Source organism: Thalassophryne amazonica, chromosome 13 (genome assembly GCF_902500255.1).
Source record: "Thalassophryne amazonica chromosome 13, fThaAma1.1, whole genome shotgun sequence".
NCBI classification, from domain to species: Eukaryota; Metazoa; Chordata; class Actinopteri; order Batrachoidiformes; family Batrachoididae; genus Thalassophryne; species Thalassophryne amazonica.
Window position 1 is genome coordinate 199,601 of NC_047115.1, and position 22,726 is coordinate 222,326.

The window sequence follows — 22,726 nt, forward strand, 5'->3', positions numbered from 1 at the left end:
CCATCCTCAATTTCAGCATCATCCAATATAGTAATGGGTATTAAGTTTGGAAAGCATATCCCTCTATGATTTTTATGGACACGACTACGGAAGCAGACCACAGTCTCAACTTGTTGAAATTCCCTCCCTGGCAAATAAACTGCACTATCACCATACTGGATTTTCTGCACTAAATTCCCTGCTAAGCTAATGGATTCCACACCCACTTTTGTCATAAGCCTTGCAGGGTCTCTAATCACCTGCTCCGTGGCCTGCTGTAGATTCCTAATGTTACCCTCCCTGTAGAGCTCTATCTATGTTTGCAGACAAGATGGCGGCACCTTCCCCAGTAGGGTGGAGGCCATCCGGCATCAGCAAGCCACGGCGGCCCCAGAACAAAGTCCAGTTATCAATAAAGCTAAAGCCTTGCTGTCTACAAAACTGCGCCAGCCACCTATTTAACGATGTCAGCCTGCTAAATGCCTCATCAGTACCCCGGGAGGGGAGGGGACCAGAGACTATTAATCGATGCCATCACATCTTTCTGGCAAGGTCACAAATCCTCTCTATGTCCATTTTTGTGACCTCTGAGTGCTTCATCCTGATATCATTGGTGCCAACGTGAATAACTATGTGACTATATCTCATGTCATGTTCCTTCGTCTGTCTTCCCTTCTGCAGCGTCAGCACCCTAAGATGAGATGCAGTGTCGGGAGCTCTGGCTCCAGGAATACATTTAACATCAGCCAGCGTCTGTAACCTGACTTTGCGGGTGATAGCATCCCCTATCACTAAATTCCGGTGTTTCGGCCTGGAGACAGGAGTGGAAGTCACTTGTGGGCTCAGAGAATTCACATCTGGCAAATCCAAGGGGGAGAACCAATTCACAGTTTGCACTGGCGAGTGTGATCGGGGTGCCACAACCGGGCTTTGTGCCCGGGGCTTCCTCCGCCTAGCCACAGTCCGAAAGCCATCCTCCACAGCTGGCGTTTCTAAGGTGATGCTAATGGGCTCACTAGCCAGCCCAACACTAACCTCATCTGGAGTGCACGTAACATCTAACTCCACTGCACTAAGAAGGTGCTCTAACTTACGGACACGGCTCTCTAAGAGAGCCACCCTATCTTCCAACATCACGCAGGATTTATGGAGGGTGTAAAGTAGAATTAGTGTACTTTGTGCACTGAGAAATTCAAGAATGTAGCCAAGCAAACACGAGCTAACCAATAATGGATAAGCTAACCACTCTTAAGGCTCACACAGACGCAAATAAATTTATTAAAATTCACAGCAGTTACACTGAAAAACTAACAGAAGTATTAAACAGGTAAAAAAGCAGCAGCTATAAAATACACTAAACAGTTAATTAACTAACAGGAGTGTAAAAAAAAAAAAACTGAAATGAAAAAATGATGACGGGGGTCCGAAATAGCTAACGCAAGCTAACCGCTAGCGAAAATGCTAGCTGCTCCTAAGATTTTACACAGGAGTAAAATAATTACTTAAAATTCACAGCAGTTTGACTGAAAAACGAACAGAAGTATTAAACGGGTAGAAAAGAAACGGCTATAAAAGTAACAATGGAGAGGGGAGGGGTCGACCTAGCTAGCGAATGCTAACTGCTAGCGAATGCTAACTGCTAGCGATTCACAACAGGACTGTTGTTAAGTAACATTCAGAGCAGATACAATTAATAACCAGAAGAGCGCTAAACAGAAATAAAAGAAGCGTATACAACCGTGTGAAGTTCAGAGTGGCGTCACAGCAACAAACAATCCGTCAGAAGCAAGTTGCCAGATCTGTGGTCCCGCTCTTCTCCCTGATTTCATATTATCAACAGCTTCTCCAATTTCTTCTTTTGTAATTTCTAGCTCCAGATCTTCTTTGTGCTCATTTGGAATGCATGGTGTGGGTAATTTGTCGAGAAACTTGTTGAGCTTTTGTTAGTCAGTTTTAATTTTTGTATCATATAATTCTTTATAGTATTCTCTGAAAGGATCATTAATTTCAATAGGCTCTACAACCACATGACCATTAGATGTAATTGTTGTGATTGGTGTTTTAGTTTCTAATTGTTTAATTTGCCATGCTAATATTTGCCCGATTTATCACCTTGCTCATAGAAAGATTGTTTTAGCCTTAAGAGACTAGAAGCCGCTTTAAAGGCTGATCGCTTGTCATATTCAGCTCTCATGATCAACAAATCACTTTCCATTCTTGGGTTACTTCCCTCATAAACCTTTTCCTGAAGGGTTTTTATTTATTTATTTATTTTCCAATCGATCCCTCTCCTCGCGTGCCTTTTTTGATTTTGAACCCACATTATATATGTGGGTTCATGGATGACCTGTAATTTCCTGCTTTTAAACTCAGATAAAACTGAAGTTATTGTACTTGGCCCCACAAATCTTAGAAGCATGGTGTCTAACCAGATCGTTACTCTGGATGGCATTTCCCTGATCTCTAGTAATACTGTGAGAAATCTTGGAGTTATTTTTGATCAGGATATGTCATTCAAAGCGCATATTAAACAAATATGTAGGACTGCCTTTTTGCATTTACGCAATATCTCTAAAATCAGAAAGGTCTTGTCTCAGAGTGATGCTGAAAAACTAATTCATGCATTTGTTTCCTCTAGGCTGGACTATTGTAATTCATTATTATCAGGTTGTCCTAAAAGTTCCCTAAAAAGCCTTCAGTTGGTTCAGAATGCTGCAGCTAGAGTACTGACGGGGACTAGCAGGAGAGAGCATATCTCACCCGTGTTGGCCTCCCTTCATTGGCTTCCTGTTAATGCTAGAATAGAATTTAAAATTCTTCTTCTTACTTATAAGGTTTTGAATAATCAGGTCCCATCTTATCTTAGGGACCTCATAGTACCATATTACCCCATTAGAGCGCTTCGCTCTCAGACTGTGGGCTTAAGAGTAGAATGGGAGGCAGAGCCTTCAGCTTTCAGGCTCCTCTCCTGTGGAACCAGCTCCCAATTCAGATCAGGGAGACAGATACCCTCTCTACTTTTAAGATTAGGCTTAAAACTTTCCTTTTCGCTAAGGCTTATAGTTAGGGCTGGATCGGGTGACCCTGGACCATCCCTTGGTTATGTTGCTTTAGACGTAGACTGTGTTTCATAATTATTGTATGGCCTTGCCTTGCAATGTGGAGCGCCTTGGGGCAACTGTTTGTTGTGATTTGGCGCTATACAAGAAAAAAGTTGATTGATTGATTGATTGATATATGCAAATGTTTGTGTAGTATTAATCTCAAAAAACTCATCAGTGTGTTTTCCTATGTATTTTACAAATTCCTCATCTTTTAACCATTAATATGCTGAAAGTACCATCAAGGTGGCTCTTTGAACATTTTTTTTTTTTTATCCACGTACACTAAACAACATGGTGCATGATCAGAAATCAGTGTTATCATAAAACAGTTATTCATTTTGGACCGTAAGTCTGAGGAAATTAAAAAGTAATCGATTCGGGGTATGTCTGGAATACACTAGAGGAGCAAGAAAAGGATCTTTCTTGTGGTATTAAAGTGGATATGACACTTAAAGACAACATAGTCTTATTACATGTAACAAAGGTTATATAATTCGGTCAACTGAAGCGTTTTGGGAAAATGGACGCGGTTCTCCCGTTATATATAACATTTGAACATCCCGCCACTGAAAAATGTGCACGACCCGTGACCAGCTTCCCGCTGAGCACCAAGCCTAAAATAAGTCACTACATGTAGACCGTATCGGCTTGCGCGCCTGGCAGCCGTTGTTTACACTTTTTTTAGCGGCATAAACTTTGATTAAACACATCTCTCAGGGACTTGTTTGTCGATATGACTGACCAGTGTGTCGCAGCATATTGCACAAACACAAGGGAAAAAGGTTTTAGCCTTTTCAAGTCCAGGCAGATTGATCGAAAGCCGCGCTGTTGTGCGATGCACAAAATGTCCGGCTGCCGCTCGCTCCACTCGCACACCTGCATTTGCTTCTGACAGCAGACACTTTCCTCTACCGTCTCCATGTTCTCACCGCTCACAGGAACACATAAAATGTCAACCCCAGATAATATGTTCACAATAATTTTGAAATGGTCAAGGAACTTACGTAGTCAACACGGTGGCGGCATGTAAACACGGCGGCGGCATGTTCACTGTTGTTTTCGGCGATCTTTTTCGAAACCTTCGCCGTTTATTTCGTATTCATTTGTGAAAATAACGTAACTAAACACGGATGAATGCAATGCCAGACACTCAAACAGCAAAAACCCGAAGGTAATGACGGTGGTCCGCAAGTAGTAGCTACACTATCACAGCTCCAGAATAATAACAAAGGCGGTAAACAGACGCTAGAATAAAAATGCTATAATTATAGTGTTATAAACAGCAGCAACAAAAATCAAAACCTCCCTTACCATTCTGTATTCTGCAGCCTTTAAAAATCCATCGGAATTGGCACGTCTCTTGCCTCTGCTTCGGCTCTGCCATAAACACCGTCTGCATTATTTTCGCTGCCAGAATGCTCCTGGTTTGAATGTTCGTCTGAAAGATACGGCTCCAATCTGTAGGGTCTAATCACTGCTGCGTCATCCTCAGGATCCGAGTCAGAAACAATCCACACTTGGAAGAGGAGTCAGAAGAGATCTTGATCTCGTCACTGTCCATGCTGAGGTCCATCTGTTCCTGTTAATCAAACAGACAAAGACGGGACTCTACACGCTGTTACGTCACGGCATCATGTGACCGCTGATGGAACGCTGCCAGCACGCTTTCCAAGAAACACTTTGAGAAACTGTACAAACTTTATTTCTCAGTGATAATGATTAAAACCACTTTCAACTTACTACTCAACTCAACTCAAGGAGAGAGCATATCTCACCCATATTGGCCTCTCTTCATTGGCTTCCTGTTAATTCTAGAATAGAATTTAAAATTCTTCTTCTTACTTATAAGGTTTTGAATAATCAGGTCCCAACTTATCTTAGGGACCTCGTAGTACCATATCACCCCAATAGAGCGCTTCGCTCTCAGACTGCAGGCTTACTTGTAGTTCCTGGGGTTTGTAAGAGTAGAATGGGAGGCAGAGCCTTCAGCTTTCAGGCTCCTCTCCTGTGGAACCAGCTCCCAATTCAGATCAGGGAGACAGACACCCTCTCTACTTTTAAGATTAGGCTTAAAACTTTCCTTTTTGCTAAAGCTTATAGTTAGGGCTGGATCAGGTGACCCTGAACCATCCCTTAGTTATGCTGCTATAGACGTAGACTGCTGGGGGGTTCCCATGATGCACTGTTTCTTTCTCTTTTTGCTCTGTATGCACCACTCTGCATTTAATCATTAGTGATCGATCTCTGCTCCCCTCCACAGCATATCTTTTTCCTGGTTCTCTCCCTCAGCCCCAACCAGTCCCAGCAGAAGACTGCCCCTCCCTGAGCCTGGTTCTGCTGGAGGTTTCTTCCTGTTAAAAGGGAGTTTTTCCTTCCCACTGTAGCCAAGTGCTTGCTCACAGGGGGTCGTTTTGACCGTTGGGGTTTTACATCATTATTGTATGGCCTTGCCTTACAATATAAAGCGCCTTGGGGCAACTGTTTGTTGTGATTTGGCGCTATATAAAAAAAAAATTGATTGATTGATTATTTTGATATTTATATGTTTTACCTCTTTTTAGGTGTCATATCCACTTTAATTCTCTCCGTATATCCTGTAAACTTAAATGTTTCATGAGCTGATGAATAATTGTTCTGCACCTGTTGTGTGATTGATCTTGTCCTGTGAATCTATCCATACTGAAAGCCAGCTTTTTCCAGCTTTGTCTTCTGTCTAAAATTAAACCTTTTCTTTCACAGGCAGACCTTGAAAAGGCCCTGCATGCCTTTATTAGCTCCCGGACTGACTACTGTAATGTACTGTATGTGGGTGTCATCCAGAGCATTCTTCAATGTCTGCAGAGGGTTCAAAACGCTGCAGCCCGCCTTCTGACAAACACTCACAAAGTCATATCACTCCGGTTTTGTCCACTCTCCACTGGCTTCCAGTCCGTTGTAGGATTGATTTTAAACTGGACTTGCACCTGCTTATTTTTCTGAACTGTTAACTGCATACACACCCACCAGAACTTTGAGGTCCGCTGGTCAGCATCAGCTGGAGGTCCTGAGGACCAAAAGCAGGCAGCGGGTTGTGGCTGGGTCTAGACTTTGGAATTCTTTGCCCCTTGAGGTGGGCTCGATCAGTACCTTGTCTCTGTTCAAAGTTAAGCTAAAAACTTATTTGTTCTGAATTGCTTTTAGCATGTAGTGTATGATGGTGGTTTTGTTGTTTTATTGTTGTTGATTTTATGTACCATATTTTCCGCACCATAAGGCGCACCTAAAAGCCTTACATTTTCACAGAAATCGGTCGTGCGCCCTATAATCCGGTGCGCCTTATGTGCACACTGAATTCCAAAATCTTTAAAAACGACGACGTTGTCTTTGACCGTCGGAATATCGGACCATTTCCCGCTGACACAAGGACGTAATACGTAAAGTATGTACGCTAGCAGCGTAGAGTACGTATCCTGGCAGCGATAAACCAATCAGAGAACATTACGTAATACGTAAAGTACGTACGCTGCCAGCGATAAACCAGTCGGAGAAGAGTCCTTGAGTCCGTGGTACGTATAGTTACCTCCGCCACTCCTCCGGTAGTTACCGTATACTACAGGTATCCTGCAAAACATTTGTTTGTCTACGGACCCCCGAAAATGGCGCCAGCGAAGAGACATGCTTACAAGGCACAATTCAAACTGCAGGCTATCAGTTACGTGGTTGTTCATGGGAATAGAGCAGCTGCGAGAGGAAACAAGAAAATGAACTGCGCCAAGTTAAAGAGACCAAACGGAGTTTCTGCAGAAACAAAGCAAGGTGGCCACAGCTAGAAGCCCATCTGTTCAATTCAGACACAGAAGATGAAGACTTCGATGGATTTGTGACAGAACCATAATAAAAAATAATGTGAGTACCATATTGTTGAATACCGGTAGTTCAAAGTTGTTAAAAAGTTCAAATAAACTCACAGTTTTGCTTCCGTGACCTTTTTTTTTCTTTTTCGGTAGACTATATGTTTTAGCGTGTGCCTTTTGTAAGGGTTAAGTACCCGCTAATTGAGGCCGCGCCTTATGGTGCAGAAAATACGGTATTCATGTTAAGCACTTTGGTTCAGTGGTTGTAAAGTGCTATACAAATAAAGTTTGATTTGATTTGATACTAGGATTAAGCGTACAGTTAAAGTCTCCTGCTATTATATATTGTCCCGCTAGTGTAGAAAGGGTAAGAATTAGATCTTCAAAGAATTTTGCATCGTCTATGTTGGGTCCATATAAGTTTACCAAATTTAGATTTTCTGATAAAAGAGAACCTTGGACTATCAAATATCTTCCAATTTTATCTTTGATTACCTTTTTTTTATACCTGAAATGGGACTGTATTATATATGAGTCATAACTCCTGTGGCACGAGATGAGATTGGTGCTGTAAATACACAACCCTGCCACCTCCTCCTCCTTACTCTCCTCTCCTCCTCATTTAAGAGATGGGTTTCTTGTACGAAAACAATTTTGGAGTTTAAGTCTTTAATTTTGTTCATGACTTGTTTAATTTTTTAAGCTTTTGCAGACCTCTGCACTTCCATGAAATAAAATTAAAATTTACTCCTACAGACATCATTAACATAAACTAGTAGATTACCTTGTAATATAGAAAAAAACAGAATGAGAAGCTTAATAAACCTGGATGTCTCAACCCACATCCAACACACTGAACATGAACAACTCCCCTTCAAGACCCCCCCCCCCCCCCCCCCCCCAAAAAAAAAATATCATTCTGTCTCCCGCTAAGGCTGGTGACTGTTCCACACTGAGTGAGGAACAGTCAGTCCACTCTCAAGCTTCCACTGGTCACACACACTCTGTTCCCATTGTGACATCAAATTATCTCTCATTTACAACATATGTAACCATCTTGGGAGCATCCATCCAGGGATGCCCCCAAGATTTCCTTTTCTGGATTCCCCCTGGACGCCTCGCTGGAGAGGTGTTCTGGGCACGTCCCATCGGGAGGAGGCCTTGGGGGAGACCCAGGACACGTTGGAGGGACTACGTCTCTCGGCTGGCTTGGGAATGCCTCGGGGTTCCCCCGGAGGAGCTGGGGAAGGTGTGTGTGGATCGGGAGGTCTGGGCGGCTTTGCTTGAGCTGCTGCCCCCGCGTCCCAATCTGGGATAAGCGGAAGAAAATGGATGGATGGGTAACCATCTTGCTCGAAGTTTGTGCTGCACAGTGAAATATTCCTGAGTACTTAGTACCACATGTTCAACACTACGAAAGCAAAAAATGTACTTTATGAACTCTGTTTATAAGTGTGTTGCTTTTTTTGCACAGGTAATCCTGTGTACCTGAACATAAGTGTGTGTACTAGCTATATTTTGTCTAGCGTGAAGATTATAGCCACAGCTTAAAGCACAGTGTTTCAGATGTGTGGGTGTATAATGTTACCATATATCTGAAAGCACTTCCAAACTATCAGTAAAATATATTCTAAGTATTAGCTGAGACGATGCTGTAGTAGTCATATGCAGTAATTCTGTGAAGGCTCTCAGTTGTCCGGGTGGTTTCCATAGTAGAGAAGCTTCCTCGGCTAAATTTCTTGCTCTGGTAGTCTGACTTCTGTCTTGACTCTTGCAGAGAAGAATCACAGAAGCCAGCAAAAGCTGGAGTTTTAAACCTGACCAGACCCCTCCTACCAAGATGCAGACTGCTATTGGCAATGACTAACAATTGTTCTAATTAGCACATATTGTAGTCTAGTTAGCACCCTCCTAATGACAGGACAGCTGTCCCTCCTAACAATGGGACTGACGACTCTCCTGACCACTCTCATGACGACTGTCCTGACAATGTAAATGACTCATTACCATGAACAAAAGACTGAAACTGCTTTGACCTGAATACCCCATTGTAAACAGGGGACAAAGCGTGTCTCAGACCCCCTCCCTGGTTAACACTGTACAACAAAAAGGTTCAAAGAATAAACACAAGTGCAGATTTTGAACAGTATATACAAAATGGTCTATGCGTTTTATTTTGATATGGTAAACAAGTGCTTTATGCAGAGAAAGCAACAGAGTTATCCAGTAACATTCACATGCAAACTAGTGGAGGAATCCTGATAGTTACACACTTTGTTTGAGCATGTCAGATTGTCATCAGAGGCTCTCTGTCTGCTCCTGCTTTCACATTCACTGTGCGTAATGGCGCAGGGAGCATTGGAATAGTATGTACTCATCGCAGCACCCAGGGGGCTATTCAAATGGGCCAACTAGTAACATATCACTCCTGAAAACGATCTTTGTCTTTTCACGTGAGGTAAATCTGCCCTATGATTGGATTTTGGAAAACCATGTGACGGTGAACCAATTCCGATTGGACACTCACATTGCACGCGTCATCACACAGCCTTTATGAGGAGTACAAAGATGGCCAATGGCCGATATCATTAAAAAGTTATTTATAATTTAGTAAAGCTTGGTCTTAGCCATCGTATACGATGGCGTCAGCCAGAGAAAAGAAATGGTTTGAGAGGGGAGTGAAGGAAGCACTGCTTGTGAAACAGTTGAAACCCAGCCTTAACCCTCAAGATTTTAACTTCCTTGTCCTCAAAAGTGTGGTTAGTGTCTTTAAGGTGGAGGCTGACCCTCATCACACATGTGAAGTTTCAAGTCAATCAGACAAAGCGTGAAGGAGTTATTATGACTTGATGTTCCATGGCAAAGGGTCAAATGGTGGCGCCATAGCGGTCACACCCTTCGACATAGAAAAAGCTTTTGTAATCTTTTTATCAGTATTGTCTCTGGATGATCTGAAAGAAATTTGAAGTGCATTGGGCAAAATCCATAGGAGGATATATGGGTGATTCTTAGACTACGGGCACTTATGTCCTTTGATCATATTGTATGAAAAACAGAAAAAAAGGGGAAATTTCACACTTTTATAGTTATCTTTACATTGAAAGTGTGTTAAGAAATTTGTTCTAGTAGTCTATGATGACTTTTTCACCTTTTTTTCAGCATCATTATATGCAAATATTGCTGTTTTGTGCTTGTCCCACACCCAGACTTTTGATCTTCAATGATAAAAATTAATGGTAAAGAAATGTTTTTTCTAATGTTTTAAAATATCTCTGAATAAAATATCAGTAAAATAATCAAACCATAATTGGGGTATTCAATGTCATACAACTGTTGTGATTCTTTTAAACAAAATGTAGTTGTCCCACACTATTGCCGTAATTTCCACCACAACACTGTAATGTCCCTTTAAACAGTTTGTATGAAAGATTGTTTGGGTAGTTTCTATGGAGATAAACAGTGACATCAGAGCACATGCATATAGCGCCAAATCACAACAAACAGTTGCCCCAAGGCGCTTTATATTGTAAGGCAATGGTGTGGTGGAAATTACATTTACAAGGCCAATAGTGCCCGTAGTTAAAGAATCACCCATATGCGGATCAGGGTTCTCCCCAGAAATATTTAGTATAGCGGTGCTGTTGGCAATTATTGCCCAAGGCGGTGCGCATTGCGTGTCATTTTGACGGGTTTTAGATGCATTGAAAGCAAGAATAATAAACGAAAAATGATACTTATGTTGTAATCTCAAAGTTCTTTTTTGTATTTTTCTGTATGTATTCAGAAAATAAATAACATTGAAAAGTTTAGAAACATATTAATATTTGATGGACATAACAATTGCTCTCTTCTTTAAAAATGACACACTGTACCTTTAGTCCAGTCAGACAGGCAGAGTCTTTCTGTCATGTTGACAGTTTAGTTTTGTCTTTTTAACATTTCTGAGTGAGATTGCAGACTTAAAAAAAAAACAATATAACCCCTAATTGTCTTGTTTGAACTGATTTGATTGTCAAATCACAATCAGATTTATTGCAAAGTACGTTCTCACAATACAAGTAATTTGATGTGGTGTCATTGGTGCAGAAACAATAATAAAAAGAAAATGAAAAAAGAATACTTCTGCAAGGAGTAAAGAAGTAAATTTGCTCTTTTAATGATGAAATCCTGGATGGAAAAACTTTCTGAATCAGTATTCACACTTTACTGTTTCACTGAGGTTGTGTGGTGAAGATGATGGTTGATTAAATTTGCTTCGCTGCTTTTTTACAGCGTGTCTGCTGTTCATACTTTTTTCTTCTCTCTCTCTCTTTCTCTGTGCTGCAGCGCTGTTCTGCTCGGCTCTCTGCCGCCGGCGGGGGGGTGGGCGAGCGGGAAGTTCAGAACAAATAGCCTGGCTGGATTTTAGAAAACTACCTGAGAGCAGAGCGCAGTATAATGGTGCTGTGATAACAGTATAAGGGTGATTCTTTAACTACGGGCACTATTGGCCTTGTAAATGTAATTTCTACCACACCATTGCTTTACAGTATGAAGCGCCTTGGGGCAACTGTTTGTGATTTGGCGCTATATACATCAATCAATCAGTCAATCAATCAATTTTTTTATATAGCGCCAAATCACAACAAACAGTTGCCCCAAGGCGCTTTATATTGTCAGGCAAGGCCATACAATAATTATGTAAAACCCCAACGGTCAAAACGACCCCCTGTGAGCAAGCACTTGGCTACAGTGGGAAGGAAAAACTCCCTTTTAACAGGAAGAAACCTCCAGCAGAACCAGGCTCAGGGAGGGGCAGTCTTCTGCTGGGACTGGTTGGGGCTGAGGGAGAGAACCATGAAAAAGACATGCTGTGGAGGGGAGCAGAGATCGATCACTAATGATTAAATGCAGAGTGGTGCATACAGAGCAAAAAGAGAAAGAAACAGTGCATCATGGGAACCCCCCAGCAGTCTACGTCTATAGCAGCATAACTAAGGGATGGTTCAGGGTCACCTGATCCAGCCCTAACTATAAGCTTTAGCAAAAAGGAAAGTTTTAAGCCTAATCTTAAAAGTAGAGAGGGTGTCTGTCTCCCTGATCTGAATTGGGAGCTGGTTCCACAGGAGAGGAGCCTGAAAGCTGAAGGCTCTGCCTCCCATTCTACTCTTACAAACCCTAGGAACTACAAGTAAGCCTGCAGTCTGAGAGCGAAGCGCTCTATTGGGGTGATATGGTACTACGAGGTCCCTAAGATAAGATGGGACCTGATTATTCAAAACCTTATAAGTAAGAAGAAGAATTTTAAATTCTATTCTAGAATTAACAGGAAGCCAATGAAGAGAGGCCAATATGGGTGAGATATGCTCTCTTTCTAGTCCCCGTCAGTACTCTAGCTGCAGCATTTTGAATTAACTGAAGGCTTTTTAGGGAACTTTTAGGACAACCTGATAATGAATTACAATAGTCCAGCCTAGAGGAAATAAATGCATGAATTAGTTTTTCAGCATCACTCTGAGACAAGACCTTTCTGATTTTAGTGATATTGCGTAAATGCAAAAAAGCAGTCCTACATATTTGTTTAATATGCGCTTTGAATGACATATCCTGATCAAAAATGACTCCAAGATTTCTCACAGTATTACTAGAGGTCAGGGTAATGCCATCCAGAGTAAGGATCTGGTTAGACACCATGTTTCTAAGATTTGTGGGGCCAAGTACAATAACTTCAGTTTTATCTGAGTTTAAAAGCAGGAAATTAGAGGTCATCCATGTCTTTATGTCTGTAAGACAATCCTGCAGTTTAGCTAATTTAGCTAATACATGTGCTCTGATGTCACTGTTTATCTCCATAGAAACTACCCAAACAATCTTTCATACAAACTGTTTAAAGGGACATTACAGTGTTGTGGTGGAAATTACGGCAATAGTGTGGGACAACTACATTTTGTTAAAAAAAAAATCACAACAGTTGTATGACATTGAATACCCCAATTATGTTTTGATTATTTTACTGATATTTTATTCAGAGATATTTTAAAATATTAAAATACTTTTAAAATTTAAAATACTAAGTGCCCTTAGTCTAAGAATCACCCATAATGGCGTAACACTGTTGTTCCATTGTCTGGTGAGAACCCTGTGGATATTCAGGGCAGAGCCATCATCATGTCCAGCAAGTTTGAAGGATCTACAATGAAGTATGTGGGCGTGACAGCCATTTGAAGTGAAACGGCGTGCTCCAAAATGCTCGTCACGGCTTTGTGAGGCTACAAAAAAAAAAAAAAAAACCCAATGGGGGAGGGGCTTTTTGAAAATTTATAGGGGGCACTATTTTGCTGCGAGCATGTGCGCAACCGCCAAAACATCAAATTTCAGATGTTGCCGGACAATTTTGCAAAGTTTGGTGAGTTTTTGAGCATGGGAAAAGGCCGAAATTGGGGCTTGAAAAGTGTGAATAATAATAATAATAAACAGCACAATTGCAATAGGGTCTTTGTAGGACTTTGTCCTACTCAGGCCCAAACTAGGACTGCAAGCAAAAAAGGAGCATTCTCTGTGCTTCTGTAAAGTGCAAACATCCGGTGCAACCAGGTAGGACTTACTTAAAGAAAAGGAAAGCAGTAGGTGCAACACAGAATTAGGTGCTGAAAAGTTTATTAAGGTGCTGAAAACAAGCAAGACCAAGCAGTCATGGACGGGCCCTCGTGTCCAAACCACTGCCTTCCCGGGCCAGCGCAATTTCTGTTCAGGGGCCGACCCTCATCACACATGAAGTTTCTTGTCAATCAGGCAAAGCATGAAGGAGTTATCATGACTTGATGTTCCATGGCGAAGGGTCAAAATGGCAGCGCCACACCCTTCAACATAGAGAAAGGCTTTCGATAACTTTTGATCAGTATCATCTCTGGATGATCTGAAAGAAATTTGAAGTGCATTGGACAAAATCCCTAGGAGGAGTTCATTCAAATACAACGTGTGGAAATCATGGCAAAATGACAAGAAAATTCAAAATGGCCGACTTCCTGTTTGGAGTAGACCAATGGTGCAAGAGACGTTTTTGTATGTCTATGCAAGTCACATGTGTACCCATTTTGATCTTTTTGAAAGTTGCAAGGGGGCGCTATTGAGGCATTTTGCCCCGCCCATGAGCATCGCCCCTATGAATTGTAAGAGGTTGTCGTGCTCGACCTGTGTATCAATTTTCATGATGATATGACAAAATTAAAGCCATCAAAAGGAAGAATGTAATTTCATGGCAAAGGATTGATATTCGGCACTCTGCCACATGGACGACATTACTCGTAACTTCACGGCGTTCATCGCCTACGTTCACCAACTTGTTCAGCATGTTTTAGAAGTGGAATGAAGTTGATTGGGTTAACTATGTGACATCAGGACTTGTTAAAGTAAAAATAGGACATTTCCTGTTACCACCGGGGGGCGCTATGGCAGAGTTGGGAAGTTAATATATGCAAAAGTTCAGGACGGAGCCCTCATCATGTCCAGCAAGTTTAAAGGATCTACAATGAAGTATGTGGGCTCGCAGGACGTTGTCCTACTTGGGCCCTAATAATAATAATAATAATAAACAGCACAATTACAATAGGGTCCTCGCAGGACGTTGTCCTACTTGGGCCCTAATAATAATAAACAGCACAATTACAATAGGGTCCTCGCAGGACGTTGTCCTACTTGGGCCCTAATAATAATAATAATAATAAACAGCACAATTACAATAGGGTCCTCGCAGGACGCTGTCCTACTTGGACCCTAAGAATAATAATAATAATAAACAGCACAATTACAATAGGGTCCTCGCAGGACGTTGTCCTACTTGGACCCTAATAATAATAATAATAATAAACAGCACAATTACAATAGGGTCCTCGCAGGACGTTGTCCTACTTGGGCCCTAATAATAATAATAATAATAAACAGCACTATTACAATAGGGTCCTCGCAGTACGTTGTCCTACTTGGTCCCTAATAATAATAATAATAATAATAATAATAAACAGCACAATTACAATAGGGTCCTCGCAGGACGCTGTCCTACTTGGACCCTAAGAATAATAATAATAATAAACAGCACAATTACAATAGGGTCCTCGCAGGACGTTGTCCTACTTGGACCCTAATAATAATAATAATAATAATAAACAGCACAATTACAATAGGGTCCTCGCAGGACGTTGTCCTACTTGGGCCCTAATAATAATAATAATAAACAGCACAATTACAATAGGGTCCTCGCAGGACGTTGTCCTACTTGGGCCCTAATAATAATAATAATAATAATAAACAGCACAATTACAATAGGGTCCTCGCAGGACGTTGTCCTACTTGGGCCTTAATAATAATAATAATAATAAACAGCACAATTACAATAGGGTCCTTGCAGTACGTTGTCCTACTTGGTCCCTAATAATAATAATAATAATACACAACACAATTACAATAGGGTCCTCGCAGAACGTTGTCCTACTTGGGCCCTAATAATAATAATAAACAGCACAATTACAATAGGGTCCTCGCAGGACGTTGTCCTACTTGGGCCCTAATAATAATAACAACAATAATAATAATAAACAGCACAATAACAATACGGTCCTTGCAGGACGTTGTCCTACTTGGGCCCTAATAATAATAATAATAAACAGCACAATTACAATAGGGTCTTCGCAATACGTTGTCCTACTTGGTCCCTATAATAATACACAACACAATTACAATAGGGTCCTCGCAGGATGTTGTCCTACTTGGCCCCTAATAATAATAATAATAATAATAATAATAATAAACAGCACAATTACAATAGGGTCCTCGCAGGAAGTTGTCCTACTTGGGCCCTAATAATAATAATAATAATAAACAGCACAATTACAATAGGGTCCTTGCAGGACGTTGTCCTACTTGGGCCCTAATAATAATAATAAACAGCACAATTACAATAGGGTCCTCGCAGTACGTTGTCCTACTTGGTCCCTATAATAATACACAACACAATTACAATAGGGTCCTCGCAGGACGTTGTCCTACTTGGGCCCTAATAATAATAATAATAAACAGCACAATTACAATAGGGTCCTCGCAGGAAGTTGTCCTACTTGGGCCCTAATAATAATAATAAACAGCACAATTACAATAGGGTCCTTGCAGGACGTTGTCCTACTTGGGCCCTAATAATAATAATAAACAGCACAATTACAATAGGGTCCTCGCAGTACGTTGTCCTACTTGGACCCTAATAATAATAATAATAAACAGCACAATTACAATAGGGTCCTCGCAGTACGTTGTCCTACTTGGGCCCTAATAATAATAATAATAATAATAAACAGCACAATTACAATAGGGTCCTTGCAGGACGTTGTCCTACTTGGGCCCTAATAATAATAATACACAACACAATTACAATAGGGTCCTCGCAGGACGTTGTCCTACTTGGACCCTAATAATAATAATAATAATAAACAGCACAATTACAATAGGGTCCTCGCAGGACGTTGTCCTAATTGGGCCCTAATAATAATAATAATAATAATAATAATAATAAATAAAATCAATTTTATTTATATAGCGCCAAATAACAACAAACAGTTGCCCCAAGGCGCTTTATATTGTAAGGCAAAAGCCATACAATAATTACAGAAAAATCCCAACGGTCAAAACGACCCCCTATGAGCAAGCACTTGGCGACAGTGGGAAGGAAAAACTCCCTTTTAACAGGAAGAAACCTCCATATATGGGTGATTCTTAGACTACGGGCACTTATTATGTCCTTTGATCATATTGTATGAAAAACAGAAAAAAGGCGAAATTTCACACTTTTATAGTTATCTTTACAATGAAAGTGTGTTAAGAAATTTGTTCTAGTAGTCTATGATGACTTTTTCACCTTTTTTCAGCATCATTATATGCAAATATTGCCGTTTTGTGCTTGTCCCACACCCAGACTTTTGATCTTCAATGATAAAAATGAATGGTAAAGAAATGTTTTTTCTAATGTTTTAAAATATCTCTGAATAAAATATCAGTAAAATAATCAAAACATAATTGGGGTATTCAATGTCATACAACTGTTGTGATTTTTTTAAACAAAATGTAGTTGTCCCACACTATTGCCGTAATTTCCACCACAACACTGCAATGTCCCTAAACAGTTTGTATGAAAGATTGTTTGGGTAGTTTCTATGGAGATAAACAGTGACATCAGAGCACATGTATATAGCGCCAAATCACAACAAACAGTTGCCCCAAGGCGCTTTATATTGTAAGGCAGTGGTGTGGTGGAAATTACATTTACAAGGCCAATAGTGCCCGTAGTTAAAGAATCACCCATATGTGTACTGGTCATTCATCTCATGCTGCCGAGCCACCAAAACATCCCAGAGACCTGCTAGAAATGTAAGAAGGTGTTGAGTGTTCTATGGCCAGGGTGTTACATGTTGATGCAGGACCCCGCAGTTGCTTAGGGGTCCTATTGACGGGGCCCTATTGACGTTTCAAATCCTGCAAAACCTCGGAGAGGTCGCCGCGCTGCGAGATCTCAGTAACATTGAGAACTGCATTGAGACGCTGTGATCACACTGCACTTTAACTGCACACAGACAACACCATTAACATCGCAACATAAAACTATTTTTATATTGTGCCTAAAACTCTCGTGAATATATTCACTAGGTTTATAGACATTGTTATTGTTTATTTTATGTAAACGTGAGAATCACAGGCTGTCTCTCTGTTATTTTCAATGGGAGCTGCTGTGAGCTGTGTCCTACTTGGGCCCTAATAATAATAATAATAATAATAACAATAATAATAATAAACAGCACAATTACAATAGGGTCCTTGCAGGACGTTGTCCTACTTGTGCCCTAATAATAATAATAATAACAACAATAATAATAATAAACAGCACAATTACAATAGGGTCCTCGCAGGACGTTGTCCTACTTAGGCCCTAATAATAATAATAATAATAAACACAATTACAATAGGGTCCTCACAGTACATTGTCCTACTTGGTCCCTCTAATAATACACAACACAATTACAATAGGGTCCTCGCAGGACGTTGTCCTACTTGGGCCCTAATAATAATAATAATAATAAACAGCACAATTACAATAGGGTCCTTGCAGGACGTTGTCCTACTTGGGCCCTAATAATAATAATAAACAGCACAATTACAATAGGGTCCTTGCAGGACGTTGTCCTACTTGGGCCCTAATAATAATAATAAACAGCACAATTACAATAGGGTCCTTGCAGGACGTTGTCCTACTTGGGCCCTAATTATCACTTCTGTGATGCATTTCTGCAGTCACATTTATGGCCTGATGGTGTGTTTCTGTGTGCAGCTACGTCACAGGGTGCAGTGTTGGATTGAACTTTGATGGTGGTGTCTTGACGACAAGTAGCAATGCGTGCTCCTGGTAGATTGTCATGCTAGCTCGGCCTTTGATGTGACGCTTCTCATTGAAAATTATGGGTTTTATAGTGATGCGTGACGCGTTCAACGCCCTGAACGCATTCAGTGTGAAAGGCCTATTAGAAACTCAGACTACAGAGCACAGGGTTGCTGCTGACGCTGTGATGACACCTGGTCTGGTTTCAGGACTCCTGGTCTCTCTGGAAGGATCCAACATGGCGGCCATCCAGAGGGTGGCCAGAGACATTCCAAAAGTGACCATCAACGAAACTGAGGAGTTCCTGATCCCTCTGAGACCCCTGAGACTCTGACAGTGTGAGTGTCCCTCTCTCCCTCTACGACCCTTGAGACCTTCCCAACCACACGGACCCCCGTCCCTCTGAGACCCGTGGCTCGCCTGCACAGTAACGTCCACGGGATGAGCTCCACTTTTTAAAGGGTTTCCTGTTTAAAAATGTCTCCTTGTCTGTAACTGAATCAGAAAACATTAATGTGTGGACAAACTGCTCTTTTGTTTTTGTATCTCGTCTTTGTTGTGTTGTGATGATGTCTGCTGGATTTATGTCATAATGACTGAGATCGACACGATCATTTACATGCCAGTCGTGCACAGACTGTTCATGGGGCAGCCACTGGGGGACGCTGTGCTCATGCTGCCGTGGAAGCAGCACAAACAAGTGGATGTTTTGGCAGCAAGTCAGAGGTTTGAGTTGTTAATGAGACGAGTTATTCTGGAGTTATTTACACATTTTAAAATATTGATATTTTTCTTCCAACAAATGTTGAATTGAATGAGCATCAAAACGTCTTAAGAAGTCCAACAGCTTTTACGAAGCTTCAGTATATAGTGAAGAAAAAGTTTAGATTGTGGAAAAGGGCTTTGGGTTTGTTTTTTCTGAGTTATTTTACGTTTGTTGGTATCAACTGCATAATTTAATGTGATATTCTGTACAGTGAACGTGTTTATTTACATGATGTCCTTGAAAGTGTAAATTGTCCACAAGCTAAAATACAAATGCATTTTATGTCCCACCTGAATTTCATTTAAAGTAATTGCTTTTAATTAATCTGGTTATACTAACTAGTATTTACTGTTACTGTTTTATTGAAAGTGAAGACTGTCTCCATGTCTAAAATGGCTGCATCCTGTTTCAATTTCAATATCATTTCATTTATATAGCATGAAATCACAACAGATTTGCCTCAAGGTGCTTCACACAAGTAAGGTCTAACCTTACTGACCCCCAGAGCAACAGTGGTAAGAAAAAACTCTCTCTGATGAAGAAACCTCAAGCAGGCCAGACTCAAAGGGGTGACCCTCTGCTTGGGCCATGATACAGACACAAATTACAGAACGAAGATACAGGAAATGTTGCCAGTGCACAGAACAGGAGGGTTACAGAAAGAGACGCCACACCCATCTCTGGATGGAGCCGCACCTCAAACAGAGAAAAAAACTAAAACCCAGAATTTAGGTAAAGATGAGGCCGCGGCCTGCTCTGTTTAGGAAATAAAATGAAGTTAAAAAGAGTAAAAAGCAAAGAAACATGCTATACCAGTATGCTAGCCATACGAAAAGGAAAATAAGTGCATCTTAAGTCTGGACTTGAAAGTCTCCACAGAATCTGACTGTTTATTAATGCAGGGAGATCATTCAATCAATCAATCAACCTTTTTTTTATATAGCGCCAAATCACAACAAACAGTTGCCCCAAGGCGCTTTATATTGTACAGTGGGAAGGAAAAACTCCCTTTTAACAGGAAGAAACCTCCAGCAGAACCAGGCTCAGGGAGGGGCAGTCTTCTGCTGAGACTGGCTGGGGCCGAGGGAAAGAACCAGGAAAAAGACATGCTGTGGAAGGGGGCAGAGATTGATCACTAATGATTAAATGCGGAGTGATGCATACAGAGCAAAAAGAGAAAGAAACAGTGCATCATGGGAACCCCCCCACAGTCTACGTCTAAAGCAGCATAACCAAGGGATAGTCCAGGGTCACCTGATCCAGCCCTAACTATAAGCCTTAGCGAAAAGGAAAGTTTTAAGCCTAATCTTAAAAGTAGAGAGGGTATCTGTCTCCCTGATCTGAATTGGGAGCTGGTTCCACAGGAGAGGAGCCTGAAAGCTGAAGGCTCTGCCTCCCATTCTACTCTTACAAACCCTAGGAACTACAAGTAAGCCTGCAGTCTGAGAGCGAAGCGCTCTAATGGGGTAATATGGTACTACGAGGTCCCTAAGATAAGATGGGACCTGATTATTCAAAACCTTATAAGTAAGAAGAAGAATTTTAAATTCTATTCTAGAATTAACAGGAAGCCAATGAAGAGAGGCCAACACGGGTGAGATATGCTCTCTCCTGCTAGTCCCCGTCAGTACTCTAGCTGCAGCATTTTGAATCAACTGAAGGCTTTTTAGGGAACTTTTAGGACAACCTGATAATAATGAATTACAATAGTCCAGCCTAGAGGAAATAAATGCATGAATTAGTTTTTCAGCATCACTCTGAGACAAGACCTTTCTGATTTTAGAGATATTGCGTAAATGCAAAAAGGCAGTCCTACATATTTGTTTAATATGCGCTTTGAATGACATATCCTGATCAAAAATGACTCCAAGATTTCTCACAGTATTACTAGAGGTCAGGGAAATGCCATCCAGAGTAAAGATCTGGTTAGAGACCATGCTTCTAAGATTTATGGGGCCAAGTACAATAACTTCAGTTTTATCTGAGTTTAAAAGCAGGAAATTAGAGGTCATCCATGTCTTTATGTCTGTAAGACAATCCTGCAGTTTAGCTAATTGGTGTGTGTCCTCTGGTTTCATGGATAGATAAAGCTGGGTATCATCTGCGTAACAATGAAAATTTAAGCAATACCGTCTAATAATACTGCCTAAGGGAAGCATGTATAAAGTGAATAAAATTGGTCCTAGCACAGAACCTTGTGGAACTCCATAATTAACTTTAGTCCGTGAAGAAGATTCCCCATTTACATGAACAAACTGTAATCTATTAGACAAATATGATTCAAACCACCGCAGCGCAGTGCCCTTAATACCTATGACATGCTCTAATCTCTGTAATAGAATTTTATGGTCAACAGTATCAAAAGCAGCACTGAGGTCCAACAGAACAAGCACAGAGATAAGTCCACTGTCCGAAGCCATAAGAAGATCATTTGTAACCTTCACTAATGCTGTTTCTGTACTATGATGAATTCTAAAACCTGACTGAACCTCTTCAAATAGACCATTCCTCTGCAGGTGATCAGTTAGCTGTTTTACAACTACCCTCTCAAGAATCTTTGAGAGAAAAGGAAGGTTGGAGATTGGCCTATAATTAGCTAAGATAGCTGGGTCAAGTGATGGCTTTTTAAGTAATGGTTTAATTACTGCCACCTTAAAATAAAAGCCTGTGGTACATAGCCAACTAACAAAGATAAGTTGATCATATTTAAGATTGAAGCATTAAATAATGGTAGGACTTCCTTGAGCAGCCTGGCAGGAATGGGGTCTAATAAACATGTTGATGGTTTGGATGAAGTAACTAATGAAAATAACTCAGACAGAACAATCGGAGAGAAAGAGTCTAACCAAATACCGGCATCACTGAAAGCAGCCAAAGATAACGATACATCTTTGGGATGATTATGAGTAATTTTTTCTCTAATAGTCAAAATTTTGTTAGCAAAGAAAGTCATGAAGTCATTACTAGTTAAAGTTAATGGAATACTCAGCTCAATAGAGCTCTGACTCTTTGTCAGCCTGGCTACAGTGCTGAAGAGAAACCTGGGGTTGTTCTTATTTTCTTCAATTAGTGATGAGTAGAAAGATGTCCTAGCTTTGCGGAGGGCTTTTTTATAGAGCAACAAACTCTTTTTCCAGGCTAAGTGAAGATCTTCTAAATTAGTGAGACGCCATTTCCTCTCCAACTTACGGGTTATCTGCTTTAAGCTACGAGTTTGTGAGTTATACCACGGAGTCAGACACTTCTGATTTAAAGCTCTCTTTTTCAGAGGAGCTACAGCATCCAAAGTTGTCTTCAATGAGGATGTAAAACTATTGACGAGATACTCTAACTCCCTTACAGAGTTTAGGTAGCTACTCTGCTCTGTGTTGGTATATGACATTAGAGAACATAAAGAAGGAATCATATCCTTGTTATGTTATATCATTCCACAGAACAGGGGCACGATAAGAGAAAGCTCTGTGACCCACAGACTTCTTATTCAACGTAGGGACAAAAAGTAGTCCTGCACCCTGAGAACCCAAGCCCGGGCCGGTACGTAAGGTTTAGGTCAGGTAGGTAAGGAGGTGCCAGTCTGTGAACAATTTTATAGGTTAGTAGCAGAACCTTAAAATCTGATCTCACTGGGACAGGAAGCTAGTGAAGAGACGCC

General features: G+C 40.9%; 1 protein-coding gene across 1 annotated transcript in view; it reads left to right on the top strand.

Moving 5' to 3' along the window:
- yipf3 (Yip1 domain family, member 3) overlaps positions 1 to 19,363 on the top strand; it is a 77,691-nt gene extending 58,328 nt beyond the window's left edge. The window contains exon 9 of the mRNA XM_034185120.1: positions 18,518 to 19,363. Within this exon, the coding sequence (XP_034041011.1) occupies positions 18,518 to 18,642 (125 nt within the window). The 3' untranslated portion in view covers positions 18,643 to 19,363. The remainder of the gene's footprint in view (positions 1 to 18,517) is intronic.
- Positions 19,364 to 22,726: the final 3,363 nt, after the last annotated feature.